General features: G+C 29.9%; 1 protein-coding gene across 1 annotated transcript in view; it reads right to left on the bottom strand.

Annotated features, from left to right (window-relative positions):
* The window catches only part of LOC116772159 (sodium channel protein 60E-like), an 87430-nt gene that overhangs the window by 52585 nt on the left and 15540 nt on the right, over positions 1 to 19305 (bottom strand). Inside the window, exon 2 of the mRNA XM_032664233.2 lies at positions 450 to 984. Within this exon, the coding sequence (XP_032520124.2) occupies positions 450 to 908 (459 nt within the window). The 5' untranslated portion in view covers positions 909 to 984. The remainder of the gene's footprint in view (positions 1 to 449; positions 985 to 19305) is intronic.

Here is a 19305-nt window from a genome sequence, read left to right as displayed (position 1 = left end):
TATACATATATATATATATATATACACTAACCAAAAAGTAATTAATGTCTTATAATATGTACAAGAAGTTTGAGATTATATTTTGATGTTTCCCATTTTAAATAAACTCTCCTATACAAATGGTTATGTTACACATTTCAATATTTATCTTTACTCGGCTACAGGAATGTTGTTTGTTCTAATTATTGAACCTTTGAAGATGTGCTTCATTACGGAAACTATAAACTTATAGTCCAGTAATAGTTCGATAATAAGGATTGTATCTACAGTCTATTTTATGTTTCTATAAAAGGAGACCAATATTCTTATCATCAAATAAACATTATCGAACACGAAGTTTATGACCACCCGTGAGGAATTATGGCTATCTTGGTTATTACACCTTGCTTCCCATAACTTTCCGTTATATTGGCCCATTACTATTAGAAAAGTATAAGAATTCCACTTACCTCATCGTAAATAAAATTGTCGATCTCCTCCAATGGCCTTCCGTACAATTTCGGCGGGAAGGGTTCATACTTCCTCGGTAACCGAGCTCCGTCTTCAACGCTGAGTCGCCGTCGAGGCATGAAGCCGAACTCTCTAACCAGTTGCGCACCCCTAGAACCAGCACGTTTGGCGGACTCACGCGTGAACGGAGTGACAACCGCCCGGGGCTCATCACTCCGTCCAACAGACTCCGAGAACGTGACATCGAGGGGTATCCGAAGTTCTTCCCGCCGAGGCTTTTCCTCTTCCGCATCAAGCGTGTCCCGGGATCGCGACGCGACCAGTGGAGCGACGGCATCGGGATTAGTTGCTTCTAACGTACGGACTATCTCTCCCAGAAGACGGGAGCCGTCAATCTCCTCTCCGGGCGAGTGCAACGGCGCCGGTGGCGGGAAGGACAGCCGCCTCTCCTCCTCCATACCGCTACGTCAGACCCATCGCCCCGCCCGGCACTATTTGCGGACCGATGACGCCATATTCAAATAGCACTACCACCTGAAAAGATATATACCCCTATAAATCACGAAAGCGTTTTAAATAGTTTGTTTACGGATCTAACTAGCAAACAAATAGTTTTATTTATGTGAACGAATCATTAAAACGAGCTTTGTTATCTTGTAAAGATGACTAATTTATGGATATACAAAAATTCATACGAAAGACGATATAGCTGGTGTTTGTTTTCTCTTATTTATGCTCTCATAAAATTATGCAAATTTTTGCGAAGGTTTTTGTATTCGTACATACAAATCAATTCATAAAGTCTTATTCCATATTTCTTTGAATTACGGAGGTATTAGCATGTACATATGTATTGACAAAATCATTAGAAAGATGTCAAGAATCAAGTAAAAGAATACGCAACAACGTTCTAACGCAATACCTACGGACGCTACATTATAAAGCAAACGATATTTGTATGTTAAGAAACAAAAATCTAATATAAGCTTACGTACAAAATAGGAGAGGTATCAATCAACGTTTCCGCGAACTAAATGGAGAAGAAATAAAATAAATATTTATGAAGCTCCGAAATTGTTTTCACGTTTTTCCTTTTTTACGTTCATTCAGTTTTGGTCCAATCCGATCTATGTTACGGTTTTGTTATCCATTACTCAATAGAAATACAAGTATAATTTCAATATAATAGATGTCGATGAATAGAAAAGGTTTTTTAATTTATCTATACACATAAAGCCCACAGACTAAAAAATATGACATTTATTGTTTGATTTTCGAACAGATTACCCAATTTAATTACACGTCGGAAAAATTGTTATAAATGAACATAAAATCACTCAAACCGCATATTCTATTTGATATAGATATCATTAAAAATGTCAAGACGTAGTCGAGTATTTTCGTAAGACTGAATCTACAAAAGAAATGTTTTAATATCTCGGTATTATTTTAATCAGTGGTAACCGATAACTATTTGTCACATTATGCTACCAATGAGTGAAGTCCCATTGTTACATTGTACCGGCTGGCCTCATTTTTAAGTTTTTATGACGAATATAGCGTGTCTCTCTCTCACAATCTGACTGGTATTAAAAAGACATTCCGAATGAGTTGAAATATTACTTCAGATTCATCTCGACATGATTTTTCAAAATATATACGTATGTTCTTATTCAAGTGAACAAAATTTTCATGCAGATATTCAAAATGCTGCGTCATTATATTTCTGAAAAAGTCGATTTTGTTTTATATCAACATAGTTCTATAAACGAATGAGAGAATGATTTAGAGAGAATATCAAATTAACATATATTTCAAAAAGTTTTATATTATTGTTACAATAACATATTTTTATTTGAACAGATTTCAAGTGAAGCGAAGTCTCTTTCAATCCAATCAACTACTGTACAAAATAGCAATACTAATAGGGTAGTAGAGTTAATTATAGTTGTTACTTATAAATAATCCTATTCCGTATTAGATTACTACTTATACTATTTAATTAATAAAAAAAAATGTTTTATATACGTTTTGTTTAACTTCAAATAGCTAGGTTTATATTTTTTTGGTAAATTTTACATATACAGTGTACATTGTAGAATTGTTACTCTTGCAATAAGATTAGGATTTTATGTAATTAAAGCTCATTTATAAAATTTTATTGTTTATAGGACCAAGAATTTTTTTGATTTAACAGTGCGAATATTTTTGAAAACTAAATATGTTTTCGAAAATTTAATTTATAATAAAAACAAAATATGTTGAATTATACACACAAGACCTAATAATGTTCGTTAGAATAACTCACGCCTCGCAACATTTGAAAGCGTGTATGGCCGTGCGAGCATAAATCAAACGGTACATTGCAGGCTTTCACGGTAAATTGGATTTACGTCACAATTTTTACATTATAATTCGCTTGCCAAATAACTAAGATTTAATATCTTTTTAAACTACAATAATAAACGTCTTAAGTTTTTATTTTAACAAAATTCTCAACATATACCTACTTAGTAACTATATTTAGTTTAATATTTTTAAGTAATTACTTTCGATCATAAAAATTTCTAATTTACAAAGTAGATTGAGATAATATTGTTTCCAGACTTTTCCAAGCAAACAGCGATCAAAACATAATGTTATTAACCTAACTAAAACTTGTTCAATATAGAAAAAAAATAACAGATTTTTAATTTATTTAAACTATGACAGAAATTATAGTTATTGGTATATCAATTTAATGAGTAAAATTTTCTACTTATTTCATCGATATTAAATTTTATCCGTCGCTTCGTTTGTCCCGCAACCCGGTAATTAGTTTCTAAAACTAAGACGGCGTAGACATAATATAAACTACTGTTACCAGTAGACGAAGTGTGGATTTGTCTGAATCTGATTATAATCCTTTTAACAAGGAGAATGTTATTTGCTTGTCTCTAAATTTATACCTAGATCATGCATCAATGTGGTTTCATTTTTACAGAGGCACAGATTTTTCTGGGAAACCAGATTTCCGAATGAAACAAGAGGTGGTTAAGATTTTCCCTTCCAATAATTTCCTATCGGCTTATACTCTTTCTTCCTTGTATTCTGTTTTTATCTTCCCAACCTCTTACCAACTGAACTCCAACTTGGATTTAGTACTTCCTATAGAAAGTTAAATTTTATATGACGAGGCACCAGTGTATTTGCATACACCGATTGGGTGATTTACTTTTTTGCTATGACTTCACACTTTAAAGGCTATAAATTTTAGTGATTTTTTGTAAATATAAATGACAATACAATTCACCATTCATAAAAACAGTTGCTAATAAAAAAAATATACTCAGTAGACTAGAGACAATAATTTAATTGAGTAGGATTTGTTTACAATAAACTTCCGTGGGTCAAATAACGGAGCCAATTAATTTATTGTATCATTGTTATGAACTTCATTATGTAAAAATAGATCCAGTTGCAAAGATTTAAGGTTTAATGAAGATTTTCTAACATTTGGTAAATGTTTCAGAAAATTAAAGCCACTCGACTTAGAGTCCCTCTACTTATTTTAGTGGACCCGAGATATCTTTTAATTGATCGAACTTGTTTAGACAACCTTGCGGTTTATTGCGGTTAATTATAAAGATCCTTTAATGTTTCCAAAATTATATAAAATTTAACAAATTCAAAGCAGTGAAAGATTATTTTGGAGTAAGTAAGTATTTTGACCTACTGTTCTGACTCATCTAATAGATTAGATATTTCATAAGCAACTTTTACTTACAATACAACTATCATCAATAAAAATAAAGTACCCCGCCGCGTCTGTCTGTCTGTCTGTCTGTCTGCTCGCAATAGACAGAAAAACTACAGCACCAATTGTCAAGCGGTTACCACTCGATAGCGTGATTCTCGAAAAAGGTTTTAATATATAATTTGTTGAGGTTTTGTATTGATTTGTGTGTACATTAACGATATTTGTTGAAGATGTCGAGAAAAATGAGCCATCTGTCAGCTTTTAAAGCTGCCAAAACCCTTTGAGATATAATAAAACAATATATCGTAGAATTGTGTATTTTATATAGGTCTACAGAAAAGTCCGCGATGGCATATGTCTATCTCTTAAGGATAACATACTATATCCAATTTACTACTTTTAAAAATTGACATTCCTAAAGCGTTTATTGGAAATACGGTAAACGGATAAATACGGTATTAAGTCTTATCAAAAAAAAAAAAACCGTTTTCAAGTCTACATATGTATCTGTAAATTACTTTTTAAATCATTTAAATCGGGCGTATATTTTGATAGTTATCAAAATATAAGTTTAATAATTCTCAAAATTAAATAGGCTATTTTATATTTTTTGTAAAGAGCCCGTGCAAAGCCGGGACTGGTACCTAGTCAATTATATATGTTAATTTTGCGTATAACATTAATTTATTAATTATCTTAAATCCCATCTGAATATCTCTATTATAAAGTGACAACGAAGGTCGCTAAGGTATATAGCCCAGTCTTTGATCTCCACATCCTTTTTCCACTTGAGATCTAAAGAATACTTAGACTTGATACAGATTTATATCTTCTAAGAATGCTTGAAGACAAAAGATCTGAAACCTGATTTACCTTTGAACTCTACAACGCCGGTCGTTGATAATTTTAAGCTGATTTTAAAAGGAAAAGGCTTCCAACTTTCAAAAACAGACTAAAATCTATTCTAAATATATAAGCAATAAGTGTAAAATCAGCATGTATTGAACATTTTTTGGTATAATGGCATTATAGCTGATTTTATTATTACTCAAGTTAATTTTCATTCCTCGCGTACATTAATTATAATTTAAAAAGTGATAGACGTAACAAATTGATTGAATTCTTTTTGTGAATTTAATATAGGTACAAAGATTAAATGTCAAAACATTGGGCTTTAAGTAATTGTGATATTCATATACCGTAGAGTAAGGCTTTCGTGATATCCGCATAGATAAAACAATACATCTCAATTTGATATCTGTATTAATAAATTACATATAACGCTATTAATTTAATATTATTCATATGTTAATTATCTTTAAGTCAGTATTAATATTTACATATATTTATTTGTAGTTATATGTTTCTTGTAGAAGTTTTGTTCACGATAATATGTTTCCGGCAAATTGAAAGACTTAAATACTTATACTTTTATTACTTTAGTAATTATTTTTATCAAAAGTTTTTAATATAATCGGCCCATGCAAGTAGATCTCATGACAAAATCTCAAATAAATTTATCACTAAATAAAAAAAAAATACCCTTAATTCATTTTAATATATTCAGTATTCTAAAATTCAACAAATAATTAAAATAAGTCTCCCAGTTTATACGTATATATTCGGCGTATTTACTTAGCTGGTATCATTAAGATTATTTGCTCTTTAATAATGAACAAACCTATTCAGTAATTAGTAATCAGTTAATTCAAATAGACAAAGACATTGAATATATATATATGTAAGGTATAATTCGATTTAAATCATATATCGATATTCATAGGGCTGTGCAATAAATTTATTTTTGATCCCAATCTGTTAAACAATTTTACAATGGAATGAAAAACTTTCTTGCACCTCCAGCTGTGATTCAAAGTCTTAAATTGTAATAAGATTTAAAACTTTCCGTCACTTGTAGTACTCATTTTCTATAGAATAACTTATATAAACCTCATTATATATGGCAACTTTACTTCATACGTAAAGTATGATTTGTTATAACGAAGCTGTCAACATATTTACCGTCTTCACTTATAGTTTGAAGTAGTCGCATGAAACTAGTAAGTTGTGTGTACAAATAGAATTTTCAATAGAATTCTTAAGTGCAATAAAAGTTTCGATCTTCATCTTTTACCGTCATACGGTTCGAACACAACTTCACAAACTTTGCCATAACTTAGAGCAACAAATCTGAAAGAAAATCTATATCTCAATGAAAATAGTCTCTGAGACTCTTTTTTCTATTTTCTATCAACGTAGCATAATAAGTAACAGACGGGTACTTTTAAAAAGCATTTGAATAATGACATTTAACGGTTACAAAATGAAACCTGTTCATACATTTTCCTAATATTTGAAAGATTACTCATAACAAATTATAAAAGCTTTGTCTGATAGTCTTTCTTAGCAAAAGGTATTTTCGGCAGACGTTAGCTTGAATGATTGAAGAGGTTCTGGTTAGAGCTAAGCACTTAGATCCGAGTAACCAGCTGTGCCAGTATATTTTGTATACCATCAAGCGTCTCTACTGTGACCTTAACTTAACTTCCAACCCCTACGCATAATAGTGTTTATGATGTTAAAATACTTTCTATAACCTAAACATTTTAATTTATATTGAAGTATGTATATATTAATCCTATTCTAAAGATATAAAATTCGATAATTGAAATGAAATTTTCTTAACTAATTCGATCTTTATATCAAGTGTATGTTTGGGCTAGTGTTTACTTGTTTTTGTTTTAATTTGATATTAGATCGTATTAACGTTTGTTACTTTAATATAATTGGGATAATAAAACGCCAAGTTTCGCTGTGACTTGCCAGAACTATTGCGGGTTATTTCGATGTATGATAAGTTAAGGTTTCCAAGGACGGTCTCAGACCGTAATTCAAAACGGTTGCAGGTGAGTTTGCTAAATATAATAACTTATGCTACTGAACATTTCCTTAAACTTTAGGGTACAAAGATAACTATTTATTTCCAGTACATAGCGTAAATCTCCGTAACTTTCAAGGTATTCCCTACGAGTTTGGATGAATTTCAACGTTTTTAAGTACTCATTTCGCTTGAATAGAAACATTCATTATAACAGCAGCCGCTGGCTGAATGCGGAATTAAAATAAAAGGGGGATGCAGGGATTTTATTTGAGAGCACCGTTACAAGTGAACTTTTATTACTATCATTCGTTCAGAATCTTTACAATCTCTAACAATAACCAATATCCCAATAGAAAGTTCGCTGTCTACAAACCATTTATCTTAGGAGTTAGGACCTATTAAAGCCGAAGCAATTGAAATAAATCGTATTTTAGTTCGACGTTAAACCTCAACTATAATTTTCGAATCGAAGCTAAGTACTAGGAGAATTTCACTCGCCACAATCGAGCGCCCTTAACTAAGGAATGCTTGCCGATTCGAAATAAGAAAATGAAAGCCACAAAGCGAGATGCGGATACCCAAAAAGCTAATATTTAGCGGGAGGCCGTGGCGAGTGTTGATTCTCATAAAAAGAGCCCTTATCACGAGGGCGTCATGTCAAGAGGTTACGTGCCTCACTGAGACATACCTCTGACCTCAATACTTCAAGAATTCCGTTTCTTGTTAATAATTCTAAAATATTAAAACATTTTCTATAAATTATTCTAAGTATGAATAAATTAATTTTTTATATATAACATTTATTTTAAGAGTTTAAACTCTTTAATTATGTACATGTAACTTATAAATTGAACAGCAATATCGATTTCAAGCGAGACTAAAGCCATCATACATGAACGTTGATAGTAGGATTTGAATTCAATTAACAATGGCATCACTAGACTTTGATTTTGGTTTGGGCCGCTTTAGCGTTAGGTTATTAGGTATAGGAGGAATTCTGTTCTGTAACCAGATGAAAAAACATTGATAAATGTTATGGAATAATATTTTATTCCTATAAAAAAAAAACTGCAAAATTATTAAATAAATATATTTTAAACAACAGAATATTCTTAATATATTTATTCATGAAACATTAATCCTTTGTATATAAACCGTTAATGTCATGGAAGCGAGCTCATCCTCAATATAACGTGAAATCTTAGAACATTGAAAGAAAACAAAGCCAACACGCTGTTTCATTCAACGTTTGATAACGTCCGTGACAGCATCTGTCATGCGGAAACCGTTCAGCAGGGACAAAGCCTGATAGTATTTCTATGAAAGTGATAATCATAGTCATTTCTGGTGATTATCTCTTCTAATTAATGGTTAGTTAGTTGACAAACGTTATTTTAGCTTACTATAAATACTTAAGTTTGGTTGGATTATTAAACATATTGTGGGACAGATTTGTTCATAAACTATTATTTATACATTTTGTTGATTAGGGTCCTCTAAAAGTAAATCCTATTTAATGAGATGAAACCTTTCACTTGCTGATACCCTCACACAAACTGAATGCCTGTAAATTATCAAAATGTAAATTATATGTATAAGATATATATGTACCATCTATCACAAAAATACATTGGTAATATTTGAATTAAGGGCCAAAAAACAATATGAAAACATTTTCACAAATCATTTATAACATAAGCAGATCAAGTATCACAAAGGATATTTTAAAACTCCTTTGATAAGATAAAAACAATTACTATATTGTTTAAATATGTATCTACAGTTTGAGGTAGCCGATTTCAGTTTCATATTTCACAGTAAGCTAAAACTGTTGGCTATATTAAAAATACTACGAATTATTAATGTTCCTTTGATTAGTTCGGCCGTTCCTAATTTCAGGGTTATACAGCATAAACATGACACCGTTTTGATGGTTTGCTGCAATTTGGACTTAAAGTACACAGGATACAGTTTAAAATGAATTCATTCCATTACTTTTTATGAACGGTCGTCGTCACGCATACCTATAAATCTGTTAAATACATAGAAATGATGGTCAGGCCAGACTTAATATTGATAAATGATATTAGAGGTATTTTTTTCAAAAATTTAACCAGTTTTTGTAGTAAAATTATTTTGAAATCATCATTATATAAAAATAAACAATAAAATTTTTAATTAATTACTTGCGGATTACTCATTGCAAATGTAAATATTTTTACGTTATTAGTATCTTGCATCAGCTTAGATACTCGTCGGAAAAGTACTAAAGATTTTAAAGAAACTCAATTTTTAAACTCAAGGTTAGTTTATTTTTGCGAATATAATACCAAACACTGAACTTACAATTATTCTTTACCAACACATTTTGACATTTACAAACGCTCTTACGACACATGATAATTACTAAAATAAACAATTTTTAGAGTATTATTCGTTAATGTTTCCTCAGTTTTCTTATAGTTTTTAGCTTAGAAATATCAAATTAGAAGTTATGTCATGACTTTGTTTAAATTACTTAATTTAAAGTAGCAAACACTTTCTAACAATTATCAAAAATGTTAAGGAACATTCTGAAGTGAATCTGAAGGGATTAAGGTAAAATAAATTTTGCTCTTTGAACTCAAACTGGCAATCTGCCACCAGCTTGTAAATTAATGCTTGTAATTTTAATAAATTAATGCTAAATTTGTGTCAGAACAGACTATAGTCACCGGAGTATGATCGACTATTTGCTAACTGGGTTTTAAAAATTTACATTTGTCGACTTGTCACTATTTTAGTATGACTTCCGTGAGTTTTCTTATTTTAAAATAAAAAATACATTTATTAAAAAACTCCAGTGCATACCTACATTTATAAATGCTTAAACATTTGTAATTCTTTTGAGTCTTACTCGACTTTCCCAAAGTTAATGGGGCTTTTAAGTACCGAGTGTCCATAAAAAATATGGGCGTAGCTATGACGAAATTTTATTATTACCATTCATCTTTAAGACTTATTTTTTTCTATATTTACGTTTAATATTCCCTGTAGATGTACTTTATTCAATGCTTATATCCCAAGAAAACGTTAAATTCAACAGTATGTAATAATCCCGCTGACTCGAGCGGTTTTGGCCATTAATTGCAGGTGGGTTATGTCAGGTGAGAGTACCAACTCATTACTCCTACTCCATATATCTTAATGATATTGTGCAATCGAACTTCACCTAAGTTTATATTATCTTTAAGGCAAACTTTTCTTTAAACTGATATAATTATTTTAAAAAAATCTATCGATTAAACATAATTCATTGTAGTAGAAGTATTCTATTGATGAAAACGCAGTCACGAAAATGTTATATTTAATGATATTTTGGAGAAAATATTTTATTTGTGAGTGTTAAACATAAAATCGCCTTAATAAGAAACCCTTAATATAGTTTTTTTTATTCTTATATAAAGCATGAATTCGCTTTCAAAATCGACCCAAAGATTACCGGAATTGATATAAATTCACTATAGCAATTAGTCACTTGCAAGTTGATGCGTTAATCAAATTAAGAAATGTACTGCGGAGTTCCGAGTATGTTTAAATTTAAATTTTAAGCGGGTGTGTCCCAGCTATCTTGTCAGAACCTCATTGAGAATGTATTCATATAAAATCAGTGACCTAAATTATATATAAAAAAAAGTTTAATACTAGATTTAAAAAAAAACTTGTTATTTTTTATAAAGTACCATCTTAAGTAAATGTATTTTCTTTTATATCTCAAAATAAAAGAATTATCTTAAATTTTTCGCTGTACATTAATACTATTCTCTTCCCCAAACGTAATTAACACGGTCCAATGCCTTACTAATGAATTGAATGACTTACAAAATGTTATATTGATCGTCAAATTTACATATATATATATATATATATATATATATATATATATATATATATATTGGATCTATGTATTAATAGTTAAAATTTATAATATTTCATTTTTAAAATAACAAATTTTCTAGACAAATTTTATAAATATGTAATAAACACAGTTTTTCTAAAAGCAAATTTGACTTGGTAATATTGAAGAAGCCGAGTAAATAAGTCACATTGGTGTTGTTTGTTAACAGACGGATGTCGTTCCCGGAAACTTATGCGACGTATGTATGAAGCGTCTCTACTTAAATTTATCAAACTACTTCGCCCTAGTTAAGAACGTCTCATCACACATATCCTCTGAACTATGAAGAAGTACCGAATAGTTACTTTATATGACATATAAATTAATATAAATCTCATTGATTACTAGTTTTCACCTATTTTTACTTCCATCAACGGAGCATTGGTCTGATATATTCACTATTATAATTTACAAATTAATGTGGATCCCACTCAGCTCCGTATAATTTGCTTAATGAATTAAAAAAAAGTTCAGACAATCGGATGAGGTATAAGAAATTATATGTAAGTACAGACAACAAAAAAATTTTCAGCATAAAACTTATTACAATCAATGTCGTTTATCAAAGTTTATATAACATTATCATGGTATATAGTAATAGCAACATGTAAAAATGTTATCGCTTATTATTTATGAGCTTTACAATACGGAGGAAAAACTAAACACAAAAGCCTTCGAACAAGCAGCCGATCAATCATGCTGCAGGTCGATATCCATAGAGCAGGTTCGTCAAAAATGTTTCATAGAGAGCAACCCAATGTAACTTATTTTTTCCCGTCAAGTCTAATTCACTTTCCACTAATACATTTAATCTGACCGACTTCTATCGAATAAACGTCAATATACGAATGTTCTATTATAAAACATTGTGAAAGCACAGACTTATGAATTTTGTTACGATTCCGATCAAAAGTTATTAAAAATAATTAATTTAGATTACCTATTAGTATTAATAGCAGCAACAACGATATCGCTTTACTAATTAATTTTAAGTAAAATTAAATAAATATTAATGAAACAAAACATATAAGATTTTATTTGTACAGCAATCTGGCATTGACTGAATCAAAAGCCAAGCGATATTTCACAGAAGGGAGCGAGATTGCTGAAACTTTCAGCGGCAATTATCATCAGTCATCTCTAATAACACTGTCAAGAACGACCATACTAAGGCTCCCGACACATCGAGCGGTTTAACCAAACAATACAAACGAATTTTTATTCTACATATATCTTATCTAATGTTTTGAGATTGTCGATCGTTTTTTTGACTTGTAACAGATCTTTCAGACTGTATAGTACCTTTAGGGCTTAAGCACAGACTATTAATTCAAATATAATAAAGCAATAATCAAAGAAGTAATATATCATTAATCATGACATGTTCGTTATCTTTTTTATAGTACAGAGTCATTTGATTGTAAGATGTCATGTAGTAAATCCATAACAATAGATAACTCATATCTAATATTGATGTACCGTGACCTTGACCCAAATTACTATGTTCTGTTCGGAAGTATTTTAATATCTTTAATTACATTTATTATATACATATATTTTTAAAACACAAAAACACGTGAAATCCTTCATAAATTAACACTAATATAATTCATGTCATGTATTTAAGTGAATATTTACATAACTTCATATTATTACCAATATCAACAGCACACTTATATACAAACACATGAAAATATGATTAGGTTAATACAAAATTGGATTTAGATGGATAATATTATACGTGAAGGAAATTTCTGGTAGCAATCCCGTTCTGAAACAAATATATTATTGAAAAAATACGCTGTTGCTAAATAAATTGTACCTACTACATAACAATATTACGGTTAAATAAAGAACATTTTTCATCGGAACATCAATCATTTAATGATAAACCCATAATACTGTGTGGAGGAAACCTTCTTAGTTAACTATTAAGCTTAGTTATTGTATTTATAAAGTCGCAAGTCACGTCAGAACAGAAGAGCTATTAGATGCAAAGCCACGTATTACTTGCGGTGTAACATTCACAAATTTGCTTCTTGTTAACTGAATGTTACACAAGGATGCTTGATATCTCATATTTGGGTTATATACAGAGTTTATTGTGGCATTATATTGTATATGGTATAATAAATTCAACACAATAATGTAAATCTCGCGTGCTAATTATTTTACAGGTCTTCATGACACGTCGCAGCTAATCAAAGATTTAGTTGGTAATTATTTTCCATATTATAATACACTTTCTAGTAAATTTCGTTGATATCAACATTTTTTCTATACGTACTGTTCAGAAATTCACAAGGCTTTAATATTTTCCAAAGAGCTACTTTACTAAAAAGCGCTTGACACAAATTGCAGCTAGATAACTTTGTGGTCAAGCGAAATGTTTTATTGTTAAAAAGGACCGCCATGTTTCTTTAATGTACGAGGGAAAGTTGAAATAGCCTTTTATCGGCAATCACAGAGCTTGTCTGACTTTAAACGAAAGTTTTCATAAAAATCTACAACCAAATATAGTAATTCATAGTAGTAATGTTTCATTTTAAACAAACAAAAAAGCTAACAAAATTCACAATACATATTATCATTGGTTTATGCTGTCGACCAGATACATAAAAACTATTTAAAAAATCAAATAAAATTACTATACGCAATAAAAACTACATCGAAATGATGAGTGTCAAATTGTTAAATACATGATTTCTGAATCTTCTAAATAAATAAATAAATTAATGGCTTTTATTTTTTTATATAATATTGCCTTCATCTGTGCAAAGACGTGCACAATATATTCTGCCAGTGTCATGTAGAATGGAGGAGACACGATCCAGGATTGACTTTTGAATGAAATAAAATTTAACAGTCTCGACTGAAGTCACAATTAGGAAATGGCTTTTACACTAACCAAAAGAATTTATTTTTGTTTCATATGCTATAACTTACATGTAGTAATATAAATGCGGTAAGGTTTTTTTTAAATTTAAATCTAATCTTTTTATGCAATAAAATTTAATGTTTACATCCGTCCATGCAATGGCTGATCTTTTTTAATTTGTCTTTTTATTTTATGTTGTTTACAGTTCGGTTTCATTATTTATAAATTTGTAACAGGCTACTATGTAATTTTTAAAATAACTTTGGAATCCTTCGGTTCTTAAAATTTTTACACGTTAACTTTCTGCTTTGTTAACTTTTTAAACTTCTCCCTGGGGACACCTGTTTTTTTAATGAATGTCATGACGCCATAGCTGAAGACACCATCAAAGCATTTTAGAGAAAATTGAAAGAAAGATAATTTACAAAATAATATCCTTATGTATCCTGTTGAGTAACATACATACACAGACAAACATACACACAGTATTAGTCAAGCAAACCTAAATTTAATGACGTAACGTTATGTAACATATACAGCCAGTTTGAAGCGTCGGATATTGAGAATGTAATTAAAGTCTCTACGGGCTAGGTCAATCAGTCTTATACCCACGTATTTGAGCCTTTGGGATAGCAAAGCTAAACAAAGGCATACGTAACATAGAAGGTGACAAAGTTTCACATATACTTTGGCGCTTTTTCGGTTCTACAATGAAAAATGTCCTTTAACTTATATCCAATGAAATTAAAATATTTTTATAGTAAGTTAAGAATTTGAGAAACACTAATAGGTCCGGTAATTTTGCTCTGAAAGTCGTGGTTTTTTAGGACGTAAATTAAATCCAGGACTTTCATTACTCTATATACGTTATGTAGTTATATATTATTTAATTATTTTACCTACTGCCTGAGTTTATTTGACTCAAGACTCAAGAACTATATACACCAAAATTATGAAATAAAAAAATTACTGATATACTATTTTAAAATATATTATCAATTATTTTAGGACATTACATTTGCGTTATTATAAATAACTTAATGAAGACATCATATAATAAAGACATTACCATAAACAACTTTCTGAATAGAGAAAAAAAAATACTAGCAACGTCACTTCCAATACTTAAAACTTTAACCAAATAAAAAGGTTTATTACATTTGTTCTTAGGATATAACTTAATATTCCTTAATAAGTATTTAATGACTAGACAGTTTCTTGAATGAGCTATAATAATATAATATTTAAAGATTGGTTAGTGAAACTAACATTATTGCTTAGAATATTCAAATAAACACTCACATATATAATTTAATCTATATATAAAAGTCAAATATGAATAAACAGACATACTTATACTTGAAAATATTTATATGTTATTTGGAAATCTCTTTCGGAGCCGGATTCAGTATGAAAGCAGTTAAATCCAGTCTGTCTGGTTGAATCACATCACTACTTTCCCGCCTTGTTTAGCACCCGCTTTTAGACAGTTTTACATTCGACTTGAGATATCGAATCCGTAGATATTACAAATATAAATCAATTATTATAATTAAGAAGACAAACAATATGTTTTTACAATAAAAATTTGATAAATAATAAATAAACCTATTTTAATTGCGATTTAAAGCAAATTTGCACCCAAACTGGCTGCCGAACTATCATAATGCTTAGTAATATTCATAGCTTGTATAGAGTATTGTTTGATAACATTCAACAATATAAATACCTTAATTTTAATAAAGCACAGTGTATAAAATTAATCCCTGTTACCCAGGAAGTATTTTTTACAGACCGAAAATGATTTATAGGCCAGGTTATAACCTGTGGGAAATAATATTTTAAAAATTTTTACTATTATGTTATTGCAGTAGAATTTTACTTTTCGTTTAACTTAGAAACAAACAGTACTTATCTGTCATCAGTTACTCACTATATAAATACGATTAAACACTTAATTCATTTGCAAAATAATCGACTTTCTTAGAGACAACAGATAAATGATGTGTACTCTTTAATCTTAAAAAAAAAATTAACAATATATATATATATATGAAAACATGCTTCATCTCTCAATTTTGCATGAAATGATCTTTCAATATCATGTATCAAAATTGTTTTAAACTTTAAAGTAAGGAGGTCGTAGTGGCGTATTTCTTGAATATCAAATTTCGGACGGATATTGGAAACAACATTTTGTAAAGGAATCAAGTAAGATGTTTGAATAATACTTACGTTACTACGTTACTCATCCTGAAATAACATTAATTTCAGCGTTTCATCTTAAACTTACTATAAACGGACGTTATAATTAAACTGTTTTTAGTCAAACTGAAATCATTGTGATTCACTCATTTACTCACTCACTCATTCACTCACCCTATTGTTTATTATTCCCACCGAGTGCGAATCCCCGACGCCATCATATTGGCGTTGTTATTTGTACAGTTTGAGTGATTATGTTTGGTCAAATTGTCACCATTCAATATTAATTCGGTTTGTTTGGAGAGTTACGAACGTTATCAAACATTGGATCAAAATTTAATACTTATTTGAGGGATGTTTGATAATAATATAATACTTATCTCATCCTGTCGCCCCGTCTTATAATGGGATTATCGAATTAAAAGTAAAGAATTGATCACACATGTCACTGTCTTGCTATTCTGGTATGTTACTAGTTAAGGTTTATTTCATAACTATCTGCTGAATATAAATTAGCTTATAGTTAGAAAAAAAATAAACCTTTGTATTTAATAGGTACCTATTAGCTTTGTTGTGTTATGTATCTATTACAGATTTTATTAGAAAACCTTTATAAGCATCCGTTCATTGCCTTACTCGTATCACCCGTCCATCCTTACATTTTTTATAACCTCAATATTAATGTAAATATAAACAAACCTACATCGTTCCACATTCATTACAGACAAATAATAAACACGAACTTCAATTTCAACTTTTCGAGTCTATCACAATACCATAAGTTTAAAGGAAAAAAAAACAAAAAATCTCCAAAGTTGACAATAAAAAATTTAAATTATGATCGAACACGCAAGTTTGATGTGAAAAACCACGAAATGGAGTAATAAATCAATATAACAACCACCCATGCCATTATCAAGATGTATATAGTACGGCCAGTCCAAAAGAATTAAACATACAATGAAATATCGGACTTATGTCTCTGAACACAAGGACGATTTAGCTTATTTATAGCCGATAGTCTATTCGAAATAACTGATACATGATCACAAACAGATTTTGCATCGCCATTAATTAAGCTTTAACGATCCAGACTATACAATGCATCATTTGTAAGTTGTAATAAACATCGTGTTATGTGTGAGACGGGCGGAACATAATGGTATGAACAAAAAACATCATTCTCGTAATGTTACAGATTTCTTTTCTAAAATCATTTTAAACGCATTTTGCTGTAATATAAGCAGTGGTAGTTTTTATTTTTAAACTTTGCTAACGCGCAACGTAATATGGGTGATTCGAATTTCAAACACGAAATAAAGAACGGTGATCATTTCTTTTAAAACGTTTTGTGAACTCTAAAGATATATTCGGATTCATGCAATTCCAGAACGTAAACTAGAAAATATTAGATACAAATTTTGTCATTAATAAATTTTCTTTAGCATCATTTTTAATTTCCTATTTCTGAACGGGATCCGTAATGACGTCCCCAGACCCCGAGATACCCCTGATGTTTATCGATCGTGTTATAGAGGCGCCCATGTGGAAACTTTACCTTCGTGCAGATTTCCGTGTCTCGGTCGTTGTACATATTTTTTGTAATGTACACATGGGTTTATATAATGTTTACACGAGGATTTGATCCCTAATACTTTTTAATTTTTCCACGATAACGTTAAATTGGTAATAATGTAACGAATAATTAAATAGCATTAAAGCATTTTTTTTTTTTGGGAACTATACAAAAATTATATTTGTATCAAAATTACATAAAAAATACTTAAAAACCCTCACTTGGTATTAAAACTTTACATATAAATAAACAAGAAGTAATAACTGTCATTTTGTTCGAGTTATATGTAATGTGCACCCAAATTGAGGCTAACAACATCTCTACGGCGGAATATTTCAAAAACGTCAACCCTACTCTATAAACAGAAGTCTGTCTCACATTTAAAAGGTAAGATAAATCCCTAAGACCAGGTGAATACTATTAGGTCCGTGGGTCACTGGCAAGGTAGCGGTCAACTGACAATAGAATTCCCAAAGAGGGTTGATGTCGGATTGACTTTAAAAATTAAGCAGCGCGTTTGTTCTCCCGGTCCCGAATAAATCGGGAAGAAGACTGGAAGATATCAATTATTAATACCTCACCAAATTTCTTACGAAAAACCGATATTGACAAAAAGGATTTATTGTTTAATATTTTTTTTTATTATTAATCACTTGCTCTTACAAAAAACATTTCAATATTTAAAAAAACTATATAAAAATATCGTCATTTTAGATAATATTTTTATTTACATACTTCATAATTTTTTCAAGATTTCGCTACGTGTATTTCTTTAAGCTAAAGCCTTATAATAAATTTATTGAAATAAAAAAATATTGTTTTGTTCAGAATATGACATTCTTTTGCCTTTTGCACTATTGAACTTTTCTTAATAACTTTTTGGTTGGCAACATTGTATTTGGAAATTCCCAAATGAAACCACATTTGATAAGTCATTAACCATTCTATCCAAGAATGTCAAACTGTAAACTTGTCCTTGGCATATTCGGATATATCTGGAGCAATGAAAATAACTTACAAATATTAACTGACTGGATTATTTCCTAAGTTATAACGAACGATAATGAGATCTAAGACTTTCGAGAGTTTTATTCATTTTAATGAAACTAATATAATATTTGCTGAAAAGTAACCGAAACGTTGGGATTATGTAGTTTTAAAATAATAAAATCCGCGTGGTATATCCGAAATATATTAGTTTCATTTAATTATAACCAACGATGTTTACAATGTGAATTTGCTTCATCAAAGTCTACACCAGGTCTCATCTTTTCCGTTTGATAAAAATGTATATTACATCCACCGAATTTGCACATTAAATGAATAAAAGGCAAAAAAACTGACGTTATTTCAGTACGATTCAAATTTGCACTAAGGATATAATTATAATATCAAATCCAAAAATAAACCTGATGTAAAAGTAATCTGGGTAACGTGGGAATGTTATTTCAATTTTATTAAATGCATGTAACATAACATGCGAATGAGCAAAATCAATAATTAACAAGTCTCTAGAGACACACAAATACACCAATAGAGAACAATCAATCTAATTAGATCACAACTAAATTTATCATAACAGATTAAAATATATTAGAAAATATTTAAACTTAATGAAATAAGGCAAAAATTTTCGTTA

Source organism: Danaus plexippus, assembly GCF_018135715.1.
Source record: "Danaus plexippus chromosome 16 unlocalized genomic scaffold, MEX_DaPlex mxdp_31, whole genome shotgun sequence".
NCBI lineage: Eukaryota > Metazoa > Arthropoda > Insecta > Lepidoptera > Nymphalidae > Danaus > Danaus plexippus.
Note: the sequence above shows the minus strand (reverse complement) of the source record. Positions and strands in the feature narration are given on the sequence as shown.